Source organism: Aquarana catesbeiana, linkage group LG05, assembly GCF_042186555.1.
Source record: "Aquarana catesbeiana isolate 2022-GZ linkage group LG05, ASM4218655v1, whole genome shotgun sequence".
Taxonomy (NCBI): domain Eukaryota; kingdom Metazoa; phylum Chordata; class Amphibia; order Anura; family Ranidae; genus Aquarana; species Aquarana catesbeiana.
The window spans coordinates 511,128,986-511,154,052 of NC_133328.1; the positions used below are offsets into that span (position 1 = coordinate 511,128,986).

A 25,067-nucleotide genomic window follows, 5' to 3' on the forward strand; every position below is an offset into this window, starting at 1 on the left:
CTCCACAATATTCTATATAATCAACAGTGTACTACTGTGATGTTTAAACTGCCATATTAACAAATAAAGAAATATATAACTAAAAACTATATATTGAACGCATATAAACACCAATAGTGACTCTCAGTGCCAATGTGAACAAACAAGTGGAATAATGTACTTATTGTCACTATCAGTATTGACACTATATGTACAGTTCACTCTGATAATATGTGAACATCTTGTTACACTCCATTACTCAGTGTCAAACTTGCTTCATGCTGTGTTCAACCCCTTCACCGGGTGTGCCCTCACCTGGGATAATGGACCACATACAATGATATGGCCTAATTGCACTTTTGTCCCTCCCTCCAGAAGGGACTTAGAGTAATCCTTTCGAATATCAATAGCATAGATGCTTCTTCCTCCTTCTAATCATTACTTTACTCAGCCATATAAATATAAATGTAAAAAACACTGATAGTGCTTTATCCTTAAAACCACAACTGTTTATTACAAAAAACAACTTCAGGTAACAAACTCCCATCCTCCCATCCACTAAACTGTAAGCACATATGATCGCTAGTAATACTGCTACTCAGGGGCGTACCTAGAGTATTTGGCACCTGGGGCAGATCCTATATCTGGAACCCCCCCCCCCGGCCTGGAACCCGGAAGAATCCTCCTCCCTCTACTGCCCTGGGTGGCCAGGCCCCCCTTCCTCCTCTGCAAAAATGGCGCTTAACAACCTGAGGATTGTCATCAGGAGGCCGGCACCAGACAGAAATACATGTAACTGGCAGTGGCACACTTACTATGTGCTACTGCCAGTGGTGTCACTAGGGTTGGTGTCACCTGGTGCAGTAAACCATGGTGTCACCCCCCAAAAAAATGATTTTCCTCTTTTTGAAAGCGTGCCAAAGATGCAGCATGCGGGACTTTTGGTGCGCTTTCAGAAAATGCAGAACAAAACGTGTAACCTAATATAAATCTATAGAACTACAGCTTTAATTGTGGGGTAAAATGCAGGAAGATCCCCTTTACATTACACAGCCCCCATACCTCTGCACCTCTTCCAATTACACAGGCCCCATACCTCTGGACCCCTTTACATTACACAGCCCCCACACATCTGGACCCCTTTACAGTACACAGCCCCCGCACCTCTGGACCCATTTACATTACATAGCTCCGCACCTCTGGACCCCTTTACATTACACAGCCCCCCCACACCTCTGAACCCCTTTACATTTTACAGCCCCCACACCTCTGGATCCCTTTACATTACACAGCTCCCCACACCTCTGGACCACTTTACATTACACAGCCCTCCCCCACACCTCTGGACTTCTTTGCATTACACAGCCCCCCCTGCAGGCCTGCCCCTCCATACCTTATTTGAGCATGCAGAGCAGGACACACAGGAGAGTGGAGAAGGGAGCAAGAGGCAGAACCGGAGAGAGAAGCAGCAGCCAGCCCTGGGTGTAACTCCTCTGGCAGATGTTACTCTAGTGCGGCCCGAACCCCCATAGCAATGCCACTGTTGTAACCCCCCTCCCAGTGTGTGGCACCCAAGCCGGACCGCACCCCCCCCTGTTGGTACGCCACTGCTGTTACTGTATTCACCAGTACTCTTCTCTAGGGTATAAGTTACAGCGAATCCTCAGCGTTCAGTGTTCGAGCATTGTGTCACTGGATCACTGGATAAGACCTGTTTGGCACAGGAAGTGAAGGGAAAGCTCTGCAATGGGACACAGTTGGCAAAAAAAAGTCTGACTGGTCATAACCTTCCCTTAACCCCCCCTCTCTTATAACCCTATCCAAAATGAAAAAAATATTTTTACCTGTAGTTCTACTTTAATCTGTACTATGCTAAATGCAGTACAGTTTCTGAAATCAATTCAGGATCAGGGCAAGTAATACATTTTATACAAAACCTAGTCCAGTAGGTATGTGTAAAAACATAGCATCAAAGAAATATATATACAAAAAATGGGTTTCTGTTACTGTTAGTATAGTTAAAGACTTTCAGGGAAATGTATGCTGTTTTAAAATGGTGTCATCTTTTATTAAAATTGAGAAATGCTGCTCTACAGTAGGGTTGCCACCTGTCCGGGATTCACCCAGACAGTCTGGTTTTTACATCCTCTACCCGGGTTTCTCACTGCCTGACACCCGGACACCAGGGTACCCCCAAAAACTCTTCCAACACCCCCATAGCAACCCCATAAAAGCTTAATCAGAATCTTGCTTCCATAACATGTATCAGATGTTCAGCTATCTTAACATATTTGTAATTGTCTGTATGGAAACAGCCCTAGTTACAAGGGACTTGTTTTTCTGTGGAGGGATACAGAACCTGCTGGTCGCATTTTCCGATGCTTTGCTTCTAGTTCTGACTACTGGAGCCCTGTCAGGACTGCTCACTCTGGCAGACCGATCTAGTGGAGAGGAGCTGTGAGTGTGTGTGTGGGCAGGCAGAGGAAGGAGCTGCACGGACTGTGAGTGAGAAAACAGGGGGACAGAGAGGGGAGGAGTGAAGCTGGCTGACCATTACCGGGCTACATATGTATGTATTCACCTCATATGTTGTGGTTGTGTCTAGTGTATGTATTTATGCATGTTTGTGTGTATATGAGTGCATCTATATATCTCAGTGTGCAAATATGTTTGTGTGAGTGTGTGTATGCATGTATCTGAGTGTGTATATATCTCAGTGTGTATATACAGTATGAGTATATATATATATATATATATATATATATATATATATATATATAGCTGAGTGTATACATCTGAGTGTGTATACTGTATATGTGTTTATGTATCTGAGTGTATATATGTGTGTATGCATCTAGCTGATTGTATATATCTGAGTGTGTGTGTATATATATAAAAGAACAATATTTCATAAGTGTACAATAAATTAATTTATGTAAACGCCAACTGTGCAATAACTTAAGTCCATTCATGTGAAAAAATCTTAAAATTGATAAACTCTTTATCTATGCCTCACAGCTGAAGACAGCAGCTCCCCCATAATTTTGACCCCCTAAATCAGAAGGTAAAACAACGCTTCAGCATCTATCCATGCGCCAACTGCTCCATTCTAAGGATCACAGACAGTGCAAGCAGATCTCACAGATCGAAATCCATATAAGCACATTAAGGAGAAACAGAACTCACAATAGTGAAATACCATCAAGAATTTTTATTAAAAAAAAAAACAACGTTTTTACAATCCTATTGTCAATAGTGTTTACTAAAAAAAATGTGTGCCAGTAAAGTGTTCGGATTTGGCTTGAAGAAAAGATGGCAACCCTACTCTACAGTAGGGTTGCCACCTCATCCCTTTAAAACCGAACACATATTAATTACACAGGTTCTCTGGCTGATTAAGGTGGTAATTAAACTCACTTGGTGCCTTATCAGCATTAAATTAGCCTCAGAACCTGTGTAATTACTGTGTTCGGGTTTAAAGGGATGAGGTGGCAACTCTACTCTACAGGTTAATAAAAAATCCTGACTGGTTCCGTTTTAACAACATCAAGCAGTTGACATTACTAACAGTTAATGTTTGCCTTCCAAATGTGCAATAAAAAATGTTCCTCTTTACACATTTTAAGAGCTACAAATATTACAGCAAATTAATTTCTGTAAAGCCTGCAGGATCTGCTTTCTGTAAACAGGGCTAATTTGACAGCATTCACAAAACACAGGCTCTTATGAAAAAGTAAAACCAGTCTGCTCTCATGAGGATAGTTATCCCTCTGTCTGAAAAAGATCTGTTAATTAGAAAGGAATAACCACTGCAGACCATAAAACATAAAGTACTGTTATAGGACTTTATCAGTAATTTGCAAATGCATGAGTGGCTCACGGTATAAAAGTCTTAAAGAACTATGTATGTTTTTTTATGATTTCTATGCTTAAATCATATGCAAAACAAAGAAGCAATATTCAATGCTTAGTTGGACACTAACAGGTTTATTTACTAAAACTTGAGAGTGCAAAATCTGGTGCAGCTCTGCAGAGAAACCCATCAGCTTCCAGTTTTTTTTTTTTTTTTAATCAAAACTTAATAGAACAAGCTGAAGTTAGAAGCTGATTGGCTATCACACAAAGCTGCACCAAATTTTGCACTCTCCAATTTTTACTCTCCGGAAAATAACCCCTAAGGCCCCTTTTACTCAGGCACCTCCGCTTAGCGGAATCCACTCGCTCAACAAAAGATCTCTTCGCTGATCCCCGCTGAGCAGGCGGATGACAGGTCCGTGTCCGCTTCGCTATGCAGAGCGGCCATGGACACCGTCCCACTCTCATCTATAGGGCAATCGGATAGAAGTAGACTGCTTATCCATTTCCATCTAAAGCCATCTGATCCGCCAGATGGATGGGGAATAAGACCACCCATCTGTCTGTTTTTGGCGGACAGGATCATATTGGATTGCGGCAGGGGTCAGCGGACATGTGTCTGCTGACATCCGCCGCTCCATAGAAGAGACTGGAGGGTTCAATCAGGTCCGCCTGAAAAACTGACAGGCGGACCTGATCTGACAGCCTGTGTGAAAGAGGCCTTCATTTTTAACACACATATTATTATTATTATAATACAGGATTTATATAGCGCCAACAGTTTACGCATCTCTTTACAACTTGAGGGTAGACAGTACAAATACAATACACTTTAATACAGTAGGAATCAGAGGACCCTGCTCCTTAGAGCTTACAATCTAAGAGGGAAGGTCAAGAGATACAAGAGGTAATAACTGTAGGGGATGTGCTGATGGAGAAAATAAATGTACAGTTGTTAGGTGGGGGCCAGATAGCCTTCTCTGAAGAGATGAGTTTTCGGGGATCGTCAGAAAGGGGACAAAGTAGGAGAAAGTCGGACAGATTTGGGTAGAGTATTCCAGAGGATGGGAGAGGCTCTGGAGAAGTCCTGAAGGCGAGCATCGGAGGAGGTGACAAGGGAGTTAGAGAGCAAGAGGTCTGGGAGGAGCTTTGTGGATGTCTTTGTAAGTTATTGTTAGTACCTTGCATTTAATTTGTTGGTTGAGTGGCAGCTAATGGAGGGATTGGCAGAGGGGTATAGCAGACACTGAGCAGTTTGTAAGGTTGATGAACCTGGCAGTAGCATTCATGATGGACTGAAGTGGGGATAGCCTATTTAGAGGTAAGCCAATGAGAAGGGAGTTGCAGTAGTCGAGGCGAGAGATGACCAGGGAGTGGAGCTTTGTGGTGTCAATGGTTAGGAAGGACGTATCTTGGAGATGTGGTGGGGGTTGAGGCCGCAAATTTTGGATAGTGATAGGATGTGAGTCCGAAAGGTTAGCTTGGAGTCCAGGATTACACCTAGGACCTTGGCGTGGGAGGACATTATAACCAAATTTGTTTGTAAGCTAAACCATATACAGTATCTCACAAAAGTGAGTACACCCTCACATTTTTGTAAATATTTTATTCTATCTTTCATGTGACAACACTGAAGAAAGACACTTTGCTACAATGTAAAGTAGTGAGTGTATAGCTTGTAAACCAGTGTAAATTTTCTGTCCCCTCAAAAAAATCTCAACACACAGCCATTAATGTCTAAACCGCTGGCAACAAAAGTGAGTACACCCCTAAGTAAAAATGTCCAAATTGGGCCCAAAGTGTCAATATTTTGTGTGGCCAGTGCTATTTTCCATCACTGCCTTAACCCTCTTGGGCATGGAGTTCACCAGAGCTCCACAGGTTGCCACTGGAGTCCTCTTCCACTCCTCCATGACGACATCACAGAGCTGGTGGATGTTAGAAACTTTGCACTCCTCCACCTTCCATTTGAGGATGTTTAGGAACTCTGTGGGATCCTGAACTGTCCAATAACGTTGTCTTCATTCATGTATAAATGATAAGGTCTAGATAGTGCTTTACCGTTTTTTAAAACATATTCATTTAAAATATGTGTCGACACACGTTGCGGAGGGAACAGGACCGTGTAGGAGGCAGCTGGTTGTTTCACTGCAGAGGGACATACAATCTCATTGGATTTTTTTCTGTTTGTCATAGAGTGGTGCGCTGAAGCACCTGTATCATGTGAGTACCCTGGAGTTTTTTTTTTAAATAAATATGTTTTAAAAACGGTAAAACACTATCTAGACCTTATCTTTTATACATGTACGGAGACAACGTTACTGGACAGTTGTGTAATGTGTGATGAGCTTAAAAGTCATTGCTCCTTTATTTGCCTGGACATTAGTACCTGGCAGTTCAGAGGCTGCATGGCTGTTTTTTATGGTCGCCATACATATTTTAATTTTTTTAATCCAAGTGGTCTGCAATTTGATCAAAATGATTGAATCTGCAAAAAATCAAATAGCCATAACTTCTCTTCTGATCAATTTAGACTCAATTTTGATCAGATTAATTTAAATTGAGTCAGGGCAGAAAATGATTGATCATTTTCATTAATAGTCAGCATTGAGATATTTTGTTCATGAATATGATCATATTTCAATCAATCAGATTATGAGAGGAACATGGTGGAAATAGAGATGCGATTGATGACTTATGATTGTGAGTTATGATTGCATCTTACTTATCAATAATCAAAATCTACTTCCCCATGTGTGACATATCCGTCAAATGGGTTGTTGAGTATAGATTGATTATTCCAATCATGAAATAAATAAATTAGTTATCGAATCGTGTGTGACCACCATCAGCCAATAAATATACTTGTTTTCTATGAATGGTAACCAGGCACACGTGAGTGAAGGCCACTTGGCAGCTCAAGTGCATCACATCTAAAAGAAACAGACTTTGTGCTTGCATGTATCCCTTACCTGAAAAACAGTACAGTATACCAAAGCAAAGAAGTAATTAGTGCAGTCACTCCATGAATTAGAACTAGTGACATCTCTGTAAAAGTATATTATTACATCTGTCTACCCTAATACTATCTAGATAAGCTATGGACATTGTTTAAGTCAAGTTACACAAGATGCAAGTATACAGGATGTCATGGTGGTGCATGTCTGCATTGAATGCACTTTATTTTCAGATACTGAAATGTTTGTAGTAGTTACCCAGTATTTTTAATGTATTGCTTTTATTTTCGTCTTAGGTGGATAACTTTAAAATCAAAGCTGTGTATCTTGGAAAACTTCAGAGGATTGTTCTTGGTTTCAGAAATACAAAAAGAGGTATATATAGATCTGCCACTAATAAACAGACCCAGCCTTTCCGAGGCTAATGTTACTTTTTAGCCATAGCCATGATTCTTCAACGATATTGGCCACCCATGGTGATGGCAACCTTACAAGAGGTGCAAAAATGTACTAATGCAGTTGTTGAAAGATCACACCTTCTATTCCAGTAGTTTTATATCCTACAGCTATTTCTATAAACTGAGTTTTCTTTGCAGATTAGCTGCCTGTGTATAAAGACAACCATAAGAATATCAAAGTGCTGCACCTTTTACTTGGATATAAGGCATGGAAAAAGTTGCCTTGGCCCTCAAGTGCCATTGCTTGCTCTTCTGCCAATGGTATTTGTTTGTGTCTAGTCTAAAGATTTTCCATAAAAGCTTCTCTCTTCGTAAAAAGCGTTTTTAACTCTTCTACAAATCACAAGCTACATGACAGCTAGATGGAACCATAGAAAATTCAGATTACCTTGAAATTATTTTTTCCATTTTATTTTTTACTTTTAACTTTGAATTACATTTCAGCCTAGGATAATTTGCTGTATATATTTCATATAACATGACCAACTATATTCGCTAAGCATTTATTTTATTTGGATTTGAAAAGCACAAATAACTGTTAATATTAGTGGACTGGAGGGACAATCTAATGGTATTTTTGTTTCTACAGAATCATGGTTCCTGGAAAAAATTGTGGTTAAAGGGGACTTTACTGCTTCAAAATACATATTTTATCACAATGACTGGATAACTTCTCCTTCTCTGGAAGAATTTACAGAAACTGAAATTTTACTAAAAGGTGATAACATAAACACGAAAGATACTCAGATTTAACCGATGTTTACAACATATTTAAGTCTGTCTTCCTTACAAAACTAAGAAACCATACTTGTAATAGGCACAGCCTTGATTGTGTCTTCTTTTCCCAGCAGTGAAGAAGGTGGCCCAGCCCCACAACCGGTAGCTTTCAGGTCATCCATCTACCAAATTACATCACTTAATTACAGCATTAAAGTGAGACTAATATTCAAATTCTGCCATTTTTTTAATTGCAGAAGGCAGTGAAAGAGAATTAATGTTGATGTTCAGATTAGAATTGTCAGTCTAGTCTTACAATCTCTATGCTGTGTGAAAGGCAACAGTGAGGTCCCCAATGAATACCAAATCTATGGGGACAGACTGGAGCAGAGTGCACAATTAGTTCTGTTATATATATATATATACATATATATATATATATATATATATATATATATATATATATATATATATATATATTGTAAGGCGTTAGCTCTGTAACGGAGTGTGCAGGACCCCCTGGATGGGACCTGGCTCCGTTCTAATTCATCCCAAAGGTGTTCTATCTGGTTGAGGTCAGGACTCTGTGCAGGCCAATCAAGTTCATCCACCCCAAACTTGCTTATCCATGTCTTTATGGACCTTGCTTTGTGCACTGGTGTGCAGTCATGTTGGAACAGGAAGGGGCCATCCCCAAACTGTTCCCACAAATTTGGGAGTATGAAATTGTCCAAAATGTCTTTGTAGAGTTTCAACCACTAGAACTAAGGGGCCAAGCCCAACCCCTGAAAAACAACACTAGACCATAAACCCCCGCCCACTAAATGATATGGAGGGGTGGCCCAATACTTTTGGAATAATAGTGTGAAAGAGCGAGTTTGTGGTGGAGGAACATGATTGGCCTGCATCCTGTCCTGATCTCAACCCAAAGAAAAACCTTTGGGATCAATTACAGTGGAGACCGCGATTGGAGACTGGAAGAATGGTCAAACATTCCCATAGACACACTCCTAAACCTTGTGGACAGCCTTCCCAGAAGAGTTGAAGCTGCTATAGCTGCAAAGAGCGGGCCAACTCAATATTGAACCCTACAGGCTAAGACTCTGATGACATTAAAGTTCATGTGCGTGTAAAGGCAGACGTCCCAATACTTTTGGCAATATAGTGTACATACATATGCACAGAGCTTTTTTTCCCCAGAGAATAGGTGCAGGAACTCCTCCTTCTGGGTCACCCCTTGTCTCTGCCCCCACTTGTCTCTGCCCCACCTACCTCCAAGCACCACCCCTTAGTTCCACCCCCTAACCATCTCCCAGTACCGCCCCTTTTAGAGCATGCAGATCCAAGTATCATTTTGTGGTGCTAAGTAATTTCTATGGACATTATTAATGATGTTGAGGAAAGCACTAAAATAGATCCCCTGCAGCCAGTAACAATAGATTCACCAGCAACAATAACCCCCCAAGCAACAAGGGCCCCCTGCAACAAAATATTACCCCAACAACAAAACACCACAATACGCACACACGCAGACCACACAAACAGTATATATTAAAAGGTTCTGTATAAATAATATATCATTAATGAAATAAGTAGACAGTTTATAACCCTGGTACCTGCATTACCAAATATTGTGGACCAACTTGGTGGTTTGCTTCAGTCACCTGTCTTAGAGGGACAAACCTTAACATCAAGACATGGAAGTATGAGACAGGAAAACTTACGCCACCCTTTTTAAGTACATTAGTGGGTCACATTTTAGTTAATTTTACTTTAACCTTTCTAATTATTGTATACATTACTACTCTAGCTCAGTTCTTTACAATCCTAATGCTTTCCACATGATTATTGCTGTTGGCAAAAAAGCCATAAACATCTATATGCAAGGTGGAGAAAATTACTCTTTAACCACTTCAGCCCCAGAAGGATTTACCCCCTTCCTGACCAAGCCCTTTTTTGCGATACGGCACTGCGTCGCTTTAACTGACAATTGCACGGTCGTGCGACGTTGTACCCAAACAAATTTGACGCCCTTTTTTTCCCACAAATAGAGATTTCTTGATCACCTTTGCGGTTTTTATTTTTTGCTCTATAAACAAAAAAGGAGCAACAATTTTGAAAAAAAAGCAGTATTTTTAACTTTTTGCTATAATAAATATCCCCCCAAAAAATATAAAAAAACGAATTTCTTCCATAGTTTAGGCCAATATGTATTCTTCTACATATTGTTGATTAAAAAAATCTCAATAAGCGTATATTGATTGGTTAGATTTATGGCATTTTTATTAGTAATGACGGCGATCTGCGATTTTTATCATGACTGCGACATTGCGGCGGACAGATTGGACACTTTTGACACTATTTTGGGACTATTGGCATTTATACAGCGATCAGTGCTATAAAAATGCACTGATTACTGTGTAAATGTCACTGGCAGGGAAGGGGTTAAACACTAGGCGGCGATCAAGGAGTAAACTGTGTTCCCTCAGCATGTTCTAACTGTAGGGGGGATGGGCTCACTAGAACATGACAGAGATCACTGGGAGCATAGTCATCTGCTAGCCGCGGATAACGCAGCGACGTATGGGTACGTTGTTTTGCGCACACGTGCCACTTTGCCGACAACTATTGGCGTGAGCCGGTTCGGCAAGTGGTTAAGTTTAGGCTGTTTCGAGATATGACAGAGCATTCCTAAATGTGCACTCAGCCATTGGGGGATAAAGAAATAATTTGTATGCCTCCTCCTACTGCCATTGGTTAAATTAAGTTGTTGGTTTTTGAATTTGTGACAGAAGTAAAGACTTTTAAATACCTCCTGGATATTGCTGTAATCAGTACCTAAAGGAAATCATACACTATTTGGTATATTGAAATTTTAATGATTTTTAGAAACATTTCATTTTCAAATTCATCTCTGCTTTAAATTAATCATCAACATTGAGTTATCTGGGTGAGCAGTTAATGAGAATCTTCTTCATCCTTGGAAACTAATTCTATCTTAATGACCTATTTTCTGAAATGGCCATTTTTTTACTGTGCGCGGTAATAATCTTCTGATATCAGATTGGATGGTTAGAAAAGGCTATTATTTTTGCATAGTTGTTACAGTTCAGATAAAGTATTTCTATACTCTGAGGTATCTTCTCAACACACAGAACCCACAGGTTGGGAAAGACATAAACTTAAACTTGCAATGTAGCAGGCAAATTTTAGGCCTGTTTTTTAGGATTGGCTCCAGTTTTATAATAATTAATACACTATATGGCAAAAAATGTGAGGGCACTCCTTCAAGTTAGTGAGTTTAAGCGTTTCTACAGCATACAAAGACATTTTAGACAATTGTGTGCTTCCATCCCTGAAGCAGCAGTTTGGGGAAGGCCTTTTCTGTTCCCCAATGACTGTGCCCCTGTGCGTAAAGCCAAGTCCATAATGACATTGTTTGATGAGTTTGCTATGGAGGAACCAGGTGGCCTGCACAAAGCCCTGACTTCGACCTTACTGAACACTTTTGGTGTGAATTGAAATGCCGATCGTGAGCCAGGTCCTCTCATCCAACATCAATAGCTGACCTCACAAATGCTCTTTTAGCTGAATGGGCACACATTCACACAAGCACAATCCAAAATTTTGTGGAATGTCTTCCCAGAAGAGTGAAGGCTGATATAGCAAAAAATAAGGGGTCGTATTATTGCCTAGACATGTGCACACTGAAATATTTCATTTCGGAATTTCTTTTTCTTCCAAAAAATACATTTATTTAGTTACTCCCAAAATTCATTTTTATTAATTTTGTTTCTTTAAAAAATGCATTCGTACGAAAATCCAAAATAATTGAGGTCGAATCTGTCATTGAAGGCTTATGGTGTCTGTCGAATGTTCTAAGAAGATTCGACGGAGCAGCTAAACTGTACGACTCCGCAATCGTACATTTCCGGTCCAATGTTCCATCTACAAGCTATAGTAGAATTCTAATGTTGTATGACATTAATAATAATTATATTTATTAATTATTATTACTAGTCAACCAACATTAGATTTCTTCTATAGCCTATGGGTGGAGCATTTGACCATAAATGTCTGCTCGCGGCGACTGCTTCGTCGAATCTTCATGTTGAATCTTTTCTCTCTATGTTGAATAATCTTGGACTAATATGCCCCGTACACACGGTCAGATTTTCCAATGGAAAATGTCAGATCGGAGCGTGTTGTCGGAAATTCCGACTGTGTGTGGGCTCCATCAGACATTTTCCATCGGATTTTCCGACACACAAAGTTTGAGAGCAGGCTATAAAATTTTCTGACAACAAAATCCGTTGTCGGAAATTCCGATCGTGTGTACACAAATCCGACGGACAAAGTGCCACGCATGCTCAGAATAAATAAAGAGATGAAAGCTATTGGCCACTGCCCCGTTTATAGTCCCGACGTACGTGTTTTACGTCACCGCGTTTAGAACGATCTGATTTTCCGACAACTTTGTGTGACCGTGTGTATGCAAGACAAGTTTGAGCCAACATCCGTCGGAAAAAATCCTAGGATTTTGTTGTCGGAATGTCCGAACAAAGTCCGACCGTGTGTACGGGGCAATAGAGTTAGCTTAGGCACATTCAACCTTTTTTGCTATTGTCTCTATAATGTCGAATCTTTTCTCTCTATGTCGAATCTTTTCTCTCTATGTAGAATAATCTTGGACTAATAGAGCTAAGGTTAGGCACATTCAACCACAGGTTTGATGGACACAGATCACTATTGTCAGCGTCATATCAAATCTCCTATCTATATCGAACTGTTGTCGCAACGAAAATAAAGCATTTGTTTATGTAGGATCTTTCGGTTTTTGGATTCTGCACATTTGTTATCGTTTGTTAAAACAATAACGAAAATACCTGAAATTCGGACGAAAATGCATTCGGACAAAAACAAATGCACATGTCTATTATTGCCCATAATTTTGTAATGAGATGTCCAACAGGCTCAAAGTGGGATGATGGTTAGGTGTCCACAGACCTTTGGTCATAAAGTGTATCTTGGTCCATATGAAAATCATTACATGATTGCCTTACAATCCACCATCATCTTTGGACTCAAGCATCTCCCCTGAATTCCCACTACCACCACCACCCACTACCCAAATGAATTGCAGTGAATCTGTCAAATTCTAGCCATGACATTTTTATGCAACAAGTGATCTGCACTTGCCACTAGTCCTCTTCACAACAGCTTAAATTAACTATCTCTGTCTCCATCACATTTTTAATGACTGTTTAGCCCATGAAAAATCCAGAACCTGCAACACAATAAAGCTTATTTATCGTAACTTAATCTCACTGCATTGTAAGACATTGTCAAGGACCCCCATTGCCAGCTGTGACAATATTTTTCTAGAACAAGTGAATCAACGTAACTCAACCTTACAAATGTGATACCATTAAAATGTAATTAAATTATGATCATGAGATGATTGAGTGAAGTTTGATCATCAAAATCCCTATATAAAGTTAACTTTCTATGTGTGGATCAAGATGCCAGAGGCATAGGCTGGTTATAAACAGACCAGTCTGGCCCTGATGATGGAGTCATTTTAAGGTATTCCTAAAAGGAGATAACATGTGCTTTTTAGGAAACACTCGGTATAGCACACAGAGATTTTACAGTTTATTGATTACTGATTCATCCCTTTTCTTTAAAAAAAGAAGCAAGAGAAGGTGTTAACCACAAATGTGCTACTTTATTTTCATGGGTCAGTAATACGTTTGCAGCATATTTTGGTCAGTAATGGTGACCAGGCCCTCTCACTGGCCACCCATATCAATTAAGTTCTTTTAAAGTGACATTTCCATACTAGCTATTTAAAGTCTGAAAATACATTTCACTCTATACTCTGGGGAAGAACAAACACAATAGATTATCAACAGAGAAGATCTAAAACAAGCTTTCATTGCAGATAGTCTACAAGTTAAGTTAATGATACCTTAACTTTTTTTTTTTTTACTAACATTACATAGTAAGGGCAAAATGTTCTCCAATAAAGCAAGCTGGCAAGCAGACTATGTAAGATACGTTTTTTTCAAAAGGTTCAAAAGGTTGAACTAATTTGATATACACTTTTTTAAAATGTAACTATGTAACTAGTTCTGTTGGGCTAAGTTTACACTGGCCTTAAAAACAGGCGTTTGAGAGGCATTTAAAAACGCCTATGCCAATGATACCATGGACAGCACACTGCTGTTCACGCTATCAAAACATAAAGCGTTAGCATCATCTCGCTTCAAAATTGAAGCCTCATGTCAAGTCAGGAGGCATTTGAAGCCGTTCAACGCCTCCCATTCAAGTCTATGGTAACGCTTCGCAAACGCTCTGGCAAGCAGTTGGGATGCGGTTGCACATGCGCACTGAAGCAGTGGCGTGTATGTGCCATTGTTTCAGTTAGTGTGCCATTACTGGCGGCTCCCGCGCATATGCGCAGGAGTGATGTCATCGCAGCTCCGGCCAATCACAGCGCCAGAGCCCGCGATACCCGGAAGTAACTCCGGGAACGATGACGCCGGCTGGAGTGGGGTACGAGGACCGATGCGGGGGTTTTGATCTAAGGTAAATAATTCATAATGAGCTAGTCTGCTATGTATACTAGCTCATTTTGCCTTTGTTTTTTAATTGTTTTTTTTGTGAGTTTACAACCACTTTAACGCTCATTAAACGTTTGGAGAGCATTTTTAACTCATCATTAACGCTTGTAAAACGCCAGTCTAACACCCATACTAAAGCTCATTAACGCGAGTCTAATGCCCATACTAATGCTATAGGAGCGTTTGGTAAGCCTTAGAAATTTAGTCAAGTGTGAACAAGCCCTAACTATAAATCCCATCAGTCATAATCAAGTCCTCTTCCCTAGCTACATCCTGTTTAACTTTTATTTTAGCCCTACATCCTTCTCTCCTATTTTCACTGCTCTCCTATTTAGTTCATTCTTTTTTGTAACCTACACAGAATCAGTAGCGGAACTGAATGAGATAAAATCTTTTAGCACTCTAACCCAAGGAAGGTGGCAGCTACAAGTGTTTGGCACACCAGCGGAAGAAGATTCAGATCTGTCTGTTGTTGTGTATGGTAAAGCTGGGAAATCTCAATTGCACAAGGTGATGAATCTGCACTATCATCCTTTTCTGGTAAGTGCTAACTCAGTAGATGACCAGTACATCATATAACTGATAACCTACTTCTGCAATAATCTACACATGTCAAACAACAAACTTGTCCCCACAAAAAATAGTGTCCTATAGAAGAATTACCTGTGTTGGCCAAAATAATCTGTTAGGTTCCATTCACACAAGTCGCAGCACATTGATTTCAATGGCACCCATTCCAATCTATGTGACTTATATTCTCAGCGACTTCGAAAAGGTTCCAGCACCACTTTGATGCAACTTTCTTGCGACTTGAGTGCCAGAGAGTGTAAAGTCGCATGAAAGTCATATCAAAGTTGCCCTCAAAATCATACGGCTTTGGAGTTGCACTAGTATGAACGAAATCTTATGCCCCGTACACACAGTCGGATTTTCCGATGGAAAATGTGTGATAGGACCTTGTTGTCGGAAATTCTGACCGTGTGTAGGCTCCATCACACATTTTCCATCGGATTTTCCGACACACAAAGTTTGAGAGCAGGATATAAAATTTTCCGACAACAAAATCCGTTGTCGGAAATTTCGATCGTGTGTACACAAATCCGATGGCCAAAGTGCCACGCATGCTCAGAATAAATAAAGAGATGAAAGCTATTGGCCACTGCCCCGTTTATAGTCCCGACGTACGTGTTTTACGTCACCGCGTTTAGAACGATCGGATTTTCCGACAACTTTGTGTGACCGTGTGTATGCAAGACAAGTTTGAGCCAATATCCGTCGGAAAAAATCCTAGGATTTTGTTGTCGGAATGTCCGAACAAAGTCCGACCGTGTGTACGGGGCATTAGTGGTTTAATTGAACAAGCTGAAGTTAGAAGCTTATTGGCTACCATACACACTGCCCCAGATTGTGAGTGCACAAGTTTTAGTAAACCTTCCCCGTAGGCTATTCACTTTGTAAGGGAAGTTACTATTTACAATTTTGACTGGAGCTTAGTGAATGATGTGAAGCTATGCTGACATCCATCATCCAATCATGTGCAGAAAAAAATAAGCATTTTTTTAAAAAACTTTACTTGTACAATATTGGTTATTTTTTTGCTAGGTGAGATTTCCTACCCTTGCAAAATGCAACTTCCTTAGCAAATTGAACAGCCTATTTGTCTTTAGTAAATCAACATCATTGCATTGAAGGCTACAACCTAGAATTTAGTTTATTGCCTCAACCCTGCTTCATGCTATCACATATATCAGCATCACCACAAAGACTGGTAAACCTTCAAAGCCCTTTTAACTAGAAGAGGAAAGAATCTGTGGTTTCTTTTCAAACCTGTTCCCTATCTACAAAGGCCAGCATCCTGAATCTAAAGGTTCTAAATGCCTCCTTCAGGTGCAAAAGCTTCTCATGAAATCTGCAAGGTCAGTTATTGCTTCCCTCCATCCAGGGGATTGTTAAAACACCATATGGTGACATCAAAAATGTTGAAATTTTCTGCAGCAGCCACATTTTACCAGTACTGGGAAACATATTTATATTTCATCTTGCAAAGTCTGATATTGTGGCATGACAATTTGAAAAAGATGGTGCTCTATATTATTTCAAATAGCTGGTCATCATCTTTGCTTATAATATTCAGTATACAGTACATTGTTACTAAACACTTGAGGATTTTTGAATGCTGACGCTATCTGTTATCATTTATTTTTGCTATGTACATAAATACACTGATCTAGAAATAATTTTACATGTAACGACTTTTGATAGCTGTATGTTGGAGACATCGGAGATGTGATAAAAGCTTCTTTCCTGTCCACGGCTCTGAGCTCTGAGAGCAGACTTCAGCTGCACAAGGTATATGTCATGCTAATTGATTGTGATTACACCATAGACATTCTGCACTGGCTTTCAATCAGTAATTTTCTAAAGAACCATGCGTTAAAGTTGCATGCATTGCACTGAACAAATGCCCTCTGAATCATCTTCTGACTAATACATAACAAATGAGCTCTAACTATGCACAAGATGTTTTTAATGTCTTTCTATCATGTACTATTCATACCAAATAACAAAGTGCCAAGACGCTAACCTTTTAATGGGCTGAACACTCTGTAACAATTACCAATAACTACTGTATTTGCGTCACAATGTCATTGCACCATAGCTTTATGAAAATGTTAAGGGGACATTTGCTGGTTAGAGAATTATATGGCTGCCTCATATTGCATAGATTTGATTGGCCAGGCATACTAACACCTCCCATTGTGTCACCTGGAAACATTTCAAAACTTATTCTGTGAAATATTGTTTTATACCATATTATCTCAATTTTCTCCCTTGGTACTGTACAAAGTGTTACAAACATATGGTAAGTAGTTTTAAAAAAGCACGTGCAGTCCACCAAAATGTTTAGTAGATCATGGAGCATTAAATCACTTGATGTTTCTCAGTAATTTGGTCAGTGATAGTTTTGCTCCTACATTCTCAGGCCTGATCTCTAGCCACTGCAATTACACAGAGGTCCCACTTTTTGGAATTTTTCATTTATTTTATATTGTAGAGAATTGGTTTGAAGAATAAGGATTTCTCCTTTGTTGGAAAGAGGAGTGAAAGTCTAAAGTGGGCAGGGGCAGAGTGAGGACCAAGGGAGGGCTATAACCACTGTCAGATTTTTTTTTTGCCATTTGTGTCCCATTGCGGAGATTTACCTTCACTTTCTGTTCCATAGTCAAACGGGAAGTGAGAGGAAATCTCCTCAAATTAAGAGGATTCCTTGGGGCCCCCCAGGTCACCAGAAACCAGTGTCCCCATTAGAAGATTTCCCCACTATAACTTTTCTGGGCACAATCCAAAATTTGGGATTTTCTTTTACTTTCACTTTCAATGATAATGAAAAGCAGGACTAATAAAGAGGCTGAACTCCTTAACGGGGCACAGACAGCAATAAAAACTGACAGGTGTTCTAATCCCTCTCCTCTCTATCCAAAACTTAAAAAAATGTTTTGCCTTTAGGTAAATTTTATTAATAATAGCCTTTGAAAGTTTGTTGTGTGGAGCTTTTAGTTATGTGGTGAATATGGGGAAACCCTGATATGTGCACTCCCAAACAAGAATGAATTTACACATGTCCGTTGGTGTGGAGGTAGTGCTCTGGCTCTGTGTTTGGTTGACACATGTGCAGTATGGACTGCTAGCTCTGTAGTGCTGTTTGTCCAAAGCATGTGCAGTCAGCTGCCAGTGCTGTGCCCGTACTAGCGGTCTACAGTACTACACATTTGTTAGCTGAACACAAAACTGGAGAACTAGAGGCCTTTACTGTGAATGTATAAGGCCGCTGGAGAAGTTTTTTGTAACTCCACAGATGCTGATGGCATGAAATTCCATGTCCTGTGGTGTGGAAGAAAGGCCGGCTGCCTCTTCTCTCAGGAAGGCTGAAGCTGCTGTTGGTGCTGGGCGGAGCTCAGTGATGTTCTGCCTTAATGACAGCTGTTCTGCTGGAGGCTCACTAGGTGTTCCTCCTTTGCAGAAAGGTCTATTAAAGCTGCAGACTCTGGAGCTGGTGGCTGGGGATAAAGGTTCGCTCTCTCCTCTCCCTGGAGCTCAGTAAACGCTGCCTCGCAGGTCACTGTGGCATGCTTTTGAGCAGTGTCAAACCATCCTTTGTACGCCTGTTTCAGCTCCCACTCTTATGCCCCGTACACACGGTCGGACTTTGTTCGGACATTCCGACAACAAAATCCTAGGATTTTTTCCGACGGATGTTGGCTCAAACTTGTCTTGCATACACACGGTCACACAAAGTTGTCGGAAAATCCGATCGTTTTAAACGCGGTGACGTAAAACATGTACGTCGGGACTATAAACGGGGCAGTGGCCAATAGCTTTCATCTCTTTATTTATTCTGAGCATGCGTGGCACTTTGTCCGTCGGATTTGTGTACACACGATCGGAATTTCCGACAACGGATTTTGTTGTCGGAAAATTTTATCTCCTGCTCTCCAACTTTGTGTGTCGGAAAATCCGATGGAAAATGTCCGATGGAGCCCACACACGGTCGGAATTTCCGACAACACGCTCCGATCGGACATTTTCCATCGGAAAATCCGACAGTGTGTACGGGGCATTACAGTATTAAAGAAATCAAAATCTTCTTGCAATCCGAGATGGTTGGGAATATCCATTTCCCTTAAATCCTGGATATCATATCTCCGCCACTTGGATGTATTTCTGAATGTGAAGTCCAGATCTTCCTGGATTCTCTCAAATAATAGTTCTGGACCATAAAAATCATAGCCCTCCATGGGAGTATCATCCTTAAGCCACGGACAAACTTGGTTAGCATACCATTGCAGCGCCCGTTATCCATCGTCCAGCATCAGTTCCATCTGGACCAGCCTATCCAGCTCTATCAGCCATTCTTTCTGAGGATGCTCTTCTAGGAACAGTATATGCAAGTCCAGCTTCAGCCAGTACCAATCCATGGCCATAGGGAGGACAATCCATGGCCTCCAGAGCTCCTGGAGGATCGCATCTCTTAATTCCAGCACGTCCCGGGCAGAACCAGGCTCTGCGTAATGGGTGAACGTCTCTTGCACCATATTTCCTCTGACCATTAACCTGTACAAAATTAATATTACACCTTGCCATCCAGAAGGGAAGCTTTATTGTCTTTATTCAGAGAATTAGTCCAAGCCTTGCTCTCAGTGTTCATCACATTGTTGTCCATCATTAGGGAATGATCTGCCCTCTCCATGGGTTCAGAGGCTGAACTGAGCTCTTTTCCATGCTCTGACTGGGACAAGCAAGCAAAATTCCTAGTCTTCTCCATGAGCCATAATCAGTGGGTAGAAGACTAGCCCCTAGTCCCCTCCAAAAGCCACAGGCACAGTGGTTACCGTGACAGCTTCTGTATGATTGGCTGATTTTTTCGTGTGTTTTTTTATTCAGTACTTCTACTGAATCAGATGTGGCTGACTAATACAATGGAACAGCAGCCATGTATGATACATGTGTGTTTTTAACATCTGTTTAGTAGATTTCTTTGAAAAATATTTTTTTACATTTATTAAAAAAATTCCAAAAATATGCACAAAAACAAGATTAGTCAAAGCATCTCACCTTACTTTCATTTTGTGATCTCAGTTTGATGATATCTAGGAGAAAATGTAATATACAATTACATTTGTTGAATACATGCCTTTCAAATTCCCAAAGAAAAGTTAGGAAAAGTTTCCTAATGGGAATTCTGCTTACTTCTTCCACTGGTGACAGGGGGGTCATCAAGACAGGGTCAGCATTGAAAACATGGGTGAAATTTTAACCCTCCCTCCCTCTATCTAAAAACCTTTGGCATTGGATATTCTTAAAGACAGACAGATGTATTTACTTCATATCTGGTTTAAAGTGGACCTATAAAGGTTCTCTAAAGGTCCACTCAAATTGTGCAGGCACCCTCTCCCTTTACAAACCACCTATTATTAGCAGGTGTAAAATGTGCCTGTGAAAAAAATAAAAAAAATAGGTTAAATGTATACTTACCCTCATATTTATGTCACTGAGCGAGACATCAGTGTCCTTTCTGGGCAAGATTCCTGGGGAATAAAGAGCAGGTGAAATCCTGGGAGAAGACATTCCAGTCCATTGCAAGAGCATCTTCTCCTGTAATGTTTACTGCTCTGTATTCCCAAGGATCTTGCCAGAAGGGGTCCATCCTATCCTTGCCTAGGCCCCGCAGGCAGGGTAAGGTAAGTAGAACTTTTTTCTTACAGGTACATTTTACATCTACTAATAGTAAGTGGTTTGTGAAGTAGGAGGGGCCCTGGGTAGTGTATGCAGTTATACAATAAATGGAGAATAGCTTATTAAATTCTTTCAGCACTTAGTATTGAAAATAAAGAGCTTGGCCTTATGATAATTCAACAAGATTTGCTTATGTTGTTCAGAATCCCTACACTGTATGAAAACCATCTAACAGCAGTTGATATAATAATAAAAACATTTAGCAGCTATATCTAGAGCTGTATAAATTGATCTAATGCCTAAAATATTATTGGCTTCCTGAGTAATTGACTTCCTGCACACCATTCCCACTTGTCAACTTGTTTCATTATTAAAGAAGATTCTTCTCCAAGATTTTCTGTGGCCTCTTTTTAAGTGTGAAATTAAATTGCTCCTGTTTTTGTTTACAAAGCAAGATGCATTTTTATCTTGTTGGCAAAAAATAAAAAACTATTTTCAGGACTTACTTAAAGTGGTTCTAAAGGCAGAAGGTTTTTTACCCTAATGCATCGTATGAATTTAAGTAAAAAATCTTCTGTATGCAGCTCCCCCTCCCCCAGCCCCCATTATACTTACCTGAGGCCGATGTCGATCCAGCACTTTTGCACGAGTGTAGCATCATTGCTCTCTGTCTCGCTCCTGACTGACTCAGACACAGCTGCGGGAGCCATTGGCTCCTGTTGCTGTTAATCACAACCTATGAGGATTGAACATGGGGCGGGGCCAAACCACATTGTGTGTGTCATTGGACACACACACACGGCGTGGCTCAGGAGGGAGCCTGAATGAGTGCCCCCATAGCAAACAGCTTGCTATGGGGGCACTCAGCAGGGGCTGGAGCCAGGGGTGCCAGCGGGGGAGCCAAAAAGAGGAGGATTGTGGATGCTTTGAGCATTCTTTTCTTTTTGAATTTCAGAAAATGGTTATATTCCTTCTATGTTATTCTATTCTTTATTATTCTATTCTGTTATATTTATTTCTATTCTATTCAATTCTGTTCTTTTATTTTCTATTCTATTTTGTTCTGTTTTACTCTATTATATTCTAGTCTTTTATATTCTGTTATATGACTTTCTATTCTATTATAATTTGTTCTATTCTATTTAATTCTCTTTGGAAATTGTAAAACTATTTGAATTCGCAAACTATGCTAATTCGAATTTGAAAACGTTTCGAATTCGAAAACTATTTGTAATTGATTCGAAAACTATTCAAATAGATTCAAATTCGGATTTCGAAAATTCAAATCAATGTGAATAAACAAAAAGAATTCCTAAACTAAATAAACGGAATAAACAAATGTAACTAAACAAATTTATGTAAAGCAAAACAAATTTTTTTGTTCTGCACATGTCTAGTTTTTTAATGCTTTTTTAGTTTTTAATTTTTTAATAGTTATATCTATTTAATTGGGTACATTGTGTAATGGGTAGATAACTATTGTATATACAGTACATATACTATAAATAAAACTTTTGTAGCCCAGTCTGCAGCTCTGGCAGGAAAAAAACCTTTTGTGTCTGTGCTGCAGTAGAGACTTTTGGTTTGTAGCAAGACATATACAAATAAACCGCCCCTGAGTCTCTCTTACTCCACTGCGCCAAAGAAAAGTGCAAAGCTATATAAAAGATGTGTAAATGAACACAAAATGTGTGTACATACACAGTGTACAGTGAAAAAAGCTGGCACTTAAATAAATACGTAAACTGATCAGAATCCCAAAACTATACCTCTCAAACGTGTACAGATAGAGATAGCATGAATCCCGTTTGAAGAAGTCTTTTCGACGAAACATGTCTTGGGCATGGTTACACGGCATTCCATTGCACTGACATTAGATGCCGCTGTCTGAGGAGGACTACACCAATCGGATGGCTGGGCCTTAGAAGGTTGGGTGAGAGATACACCAGTTTACACTTCAGGTCCGCTGTAACCGCGGTGCACTGTTGGATCACTGATCCTGTTGCTTGCTGTGCTTGGATTTTTTTTTTAAAGGCTTTTATGTTTCAGTTTAAAAGTGAGTGTAACCATTGAAGTGTGTTTGAAGTGATTTTGATAAATCTGTCAAAATGGTATCACGCTATGTGGAGCACTTTATTCATTTTTTCACATATGGAGCTGGCTTGATTGGATTCACGGTTCATCACATGCAACCCAGGTGTGGTTCAATTGCTGTTTTGCGGAACACGAGAGTGGGAGGCTATACAATCTGGTGAGTGCGCTCTTCAGAGGGAGTGGTGTCACTATCACGGTGGTGTGGTGGAAGAGTAGAAGATTTTTCACACAAGAAGATTGAAAAACAACTGTTGAACTTATTCATTCATTTCTTGTAATTTATTATTTATAGTGACACTTTTCACTGGGTTTTAAAGAAATTTCTTTTCATGATAAAAATAATATTTTTCATGACACTATTATTATTTTTATGTATAAGTAGAGGGTCATAGGCATTATGCTGCTCTGACCCATTATTTTACACAATTTATATTAGCACCGCTATCTCTATCTGTACACGTGTGAGAGGTATAGTTTTGGGATTCTGATCAGTAGAGACTTTTACACAGGCACAGTTTAGTGAAAATATTATTGTTATTGTGTAACTGTGCAGTCAGCGTCGAGCCTGTGCTCTACTGAATAATTCTGTACACAGGATGTGAACTACAAGGACAGTGGGAGTTGTAGTCCATATAGACTAAGCTGCTTTATGGACTGAGCGAAAGGAGCTACAAATCCCAGTGCTTTTAGAGTTCCAAGCAAAGAAGAAGAGGAGTGTTGCCTTTCCCAGGCTGAGGAGATGTATGAAGACCATTTGGAAGGCCACAGTTGGCTGCCAGCAGACTGCTCATTACTGCAACTGCAAAGAGGCATGGCGACAGACAGCTTGGGACATAAGAGAGATTCACAAATGTTGATGCAATCTGCTGCCTGACCAAAGGGAAACAATGCTGGGGACATTGACCGGCTGTGTTTCACACAGCGAACGGGGGGGGAGGGGGGGCATATCTGCTGACACAGGAGTTGGTAAGAGGTTGCTGGCAAGAAATCACATAAAACTTTGACCATAGAGGGCCAGAGTTATCTGCAAGTAACACAGGTTCAGTGCCTGTATCAGTTCTTACAAGGACACTAATCTTAGTACTCCAGCATTAAACTTTGAGCCCCAACGATCTGGCCATGAGAAGAAAGAGGGGTACTATTGTATAGACTGCTAGACTGTCCTGGTGGTGTAGTTAGAATTGCCCCAATAAAGGGTTTAGAAGGAGTTGCTCTTTACACATTCTGATTGTATACAGTGTTTCTTTTTACTGTTCATCTATTTGCAATACATTCTTTGCTATATTTTAACTATTTGCCATATTATTGCTGCTGTCACATATTTATTTTGCCATTGGGTACTGCATATACATCTGCAATAAAAATCCCCAATTCATACAGGTGTGTCAGAGTGCATGGTGCTGTGTGCAGAGTTGTGGGCACAGGAGCAGGGGACCTGAGAATCAGCGGCTCCTTCAGCGGTATTGCCTGGTTCACACCTATGCATTTTGTAGTGCGTTTTCAGTTTTGCAGAAACACACTACAGTCCATTTAACATGGTTTCCTATGGATGTAGTTCACATTTGTGCATTTCATGGAAAGGGCCAGGGACTTTTTTCTACTCTTTGGTTCCAAAGACTACAATGGATCAGAAATGTGTATTGCAAAATGCACCTGGAATATGCAAACTAGAACCTGCATTAGGGTTGCCACCTGTACGGGATTCACCCGTACAGTCCGGGATTTGAATCATGTGCCCGGTTTTGAGCCCCCCTGAAAACCAGACACATTATTCAGAATCATGGCTCATAGCTGGAGAGAGGATTAGGTGTTCTCTTCCCACCAGCCTGCAGGTGGCAATAGAGAGCAGCACTGACTGAAAAGTCTCAGCAGCACTGTCGAGGAACGAACACAGAGTGTGTGGACCCTGGAAAGAGAAATGAGGGACTTCTTTGCAGTCAGTGATCACTCTGGTGTCACATCTGATGTAAGGGGAGGCTCTGGTGTCACATCTGATGTAAGGGGGGCTCTGGTGTAATATCCTATGTAAGGGGGGCTCTGGTGTCACATCTGATGTAAGGGGGGCTTTGGTGTCACATCTGATGTAAGGGGGGCTCTGGTGTAATATCCTATGTAAGGGGGGCTCTGGTGTCACATCTGATGTAAGG

At 40.4% G+C, this 25,067-nt stretch overlaps 1 protein-coding gene across 4 annotated transcripts in view; it reads left to right on the top strand.

Annotated features, from left to right (window-relative positions):
- Positions 1 to 25,067, top strand: part of RP1 (RP1 axonemal microtubule associated) — a 580,110-nt gene that overhangs the window by 434,965 nt on the left and 120,078 nt on the right. For all 4 annotated transcript variants that reach the window (XM_073631609.1, XM_073631611.1, XM_073631610.1 and 1 more), the window contains 4 exons: positions 7,088 to 7,166; positions 7,839 to 7,967; positions 14,954 to 15,132; positions 16,855 to 16,941. In XM_073631609.1, the coding sequence (XP_073487710.1) occupies positions 7,088 to 7,166; positions 7,839 to 7,967; positions 14,954 to 15,132; positions 16,855 to 16,941 (474 nt within the window). The remainder of the gene's footprint in view (positions 1 to 7,087; positions 7,167 to 7,838; positions 7,968 to 14,953; positions 15,133 to 16,854; positions 16,942 to 25,067) is intronic.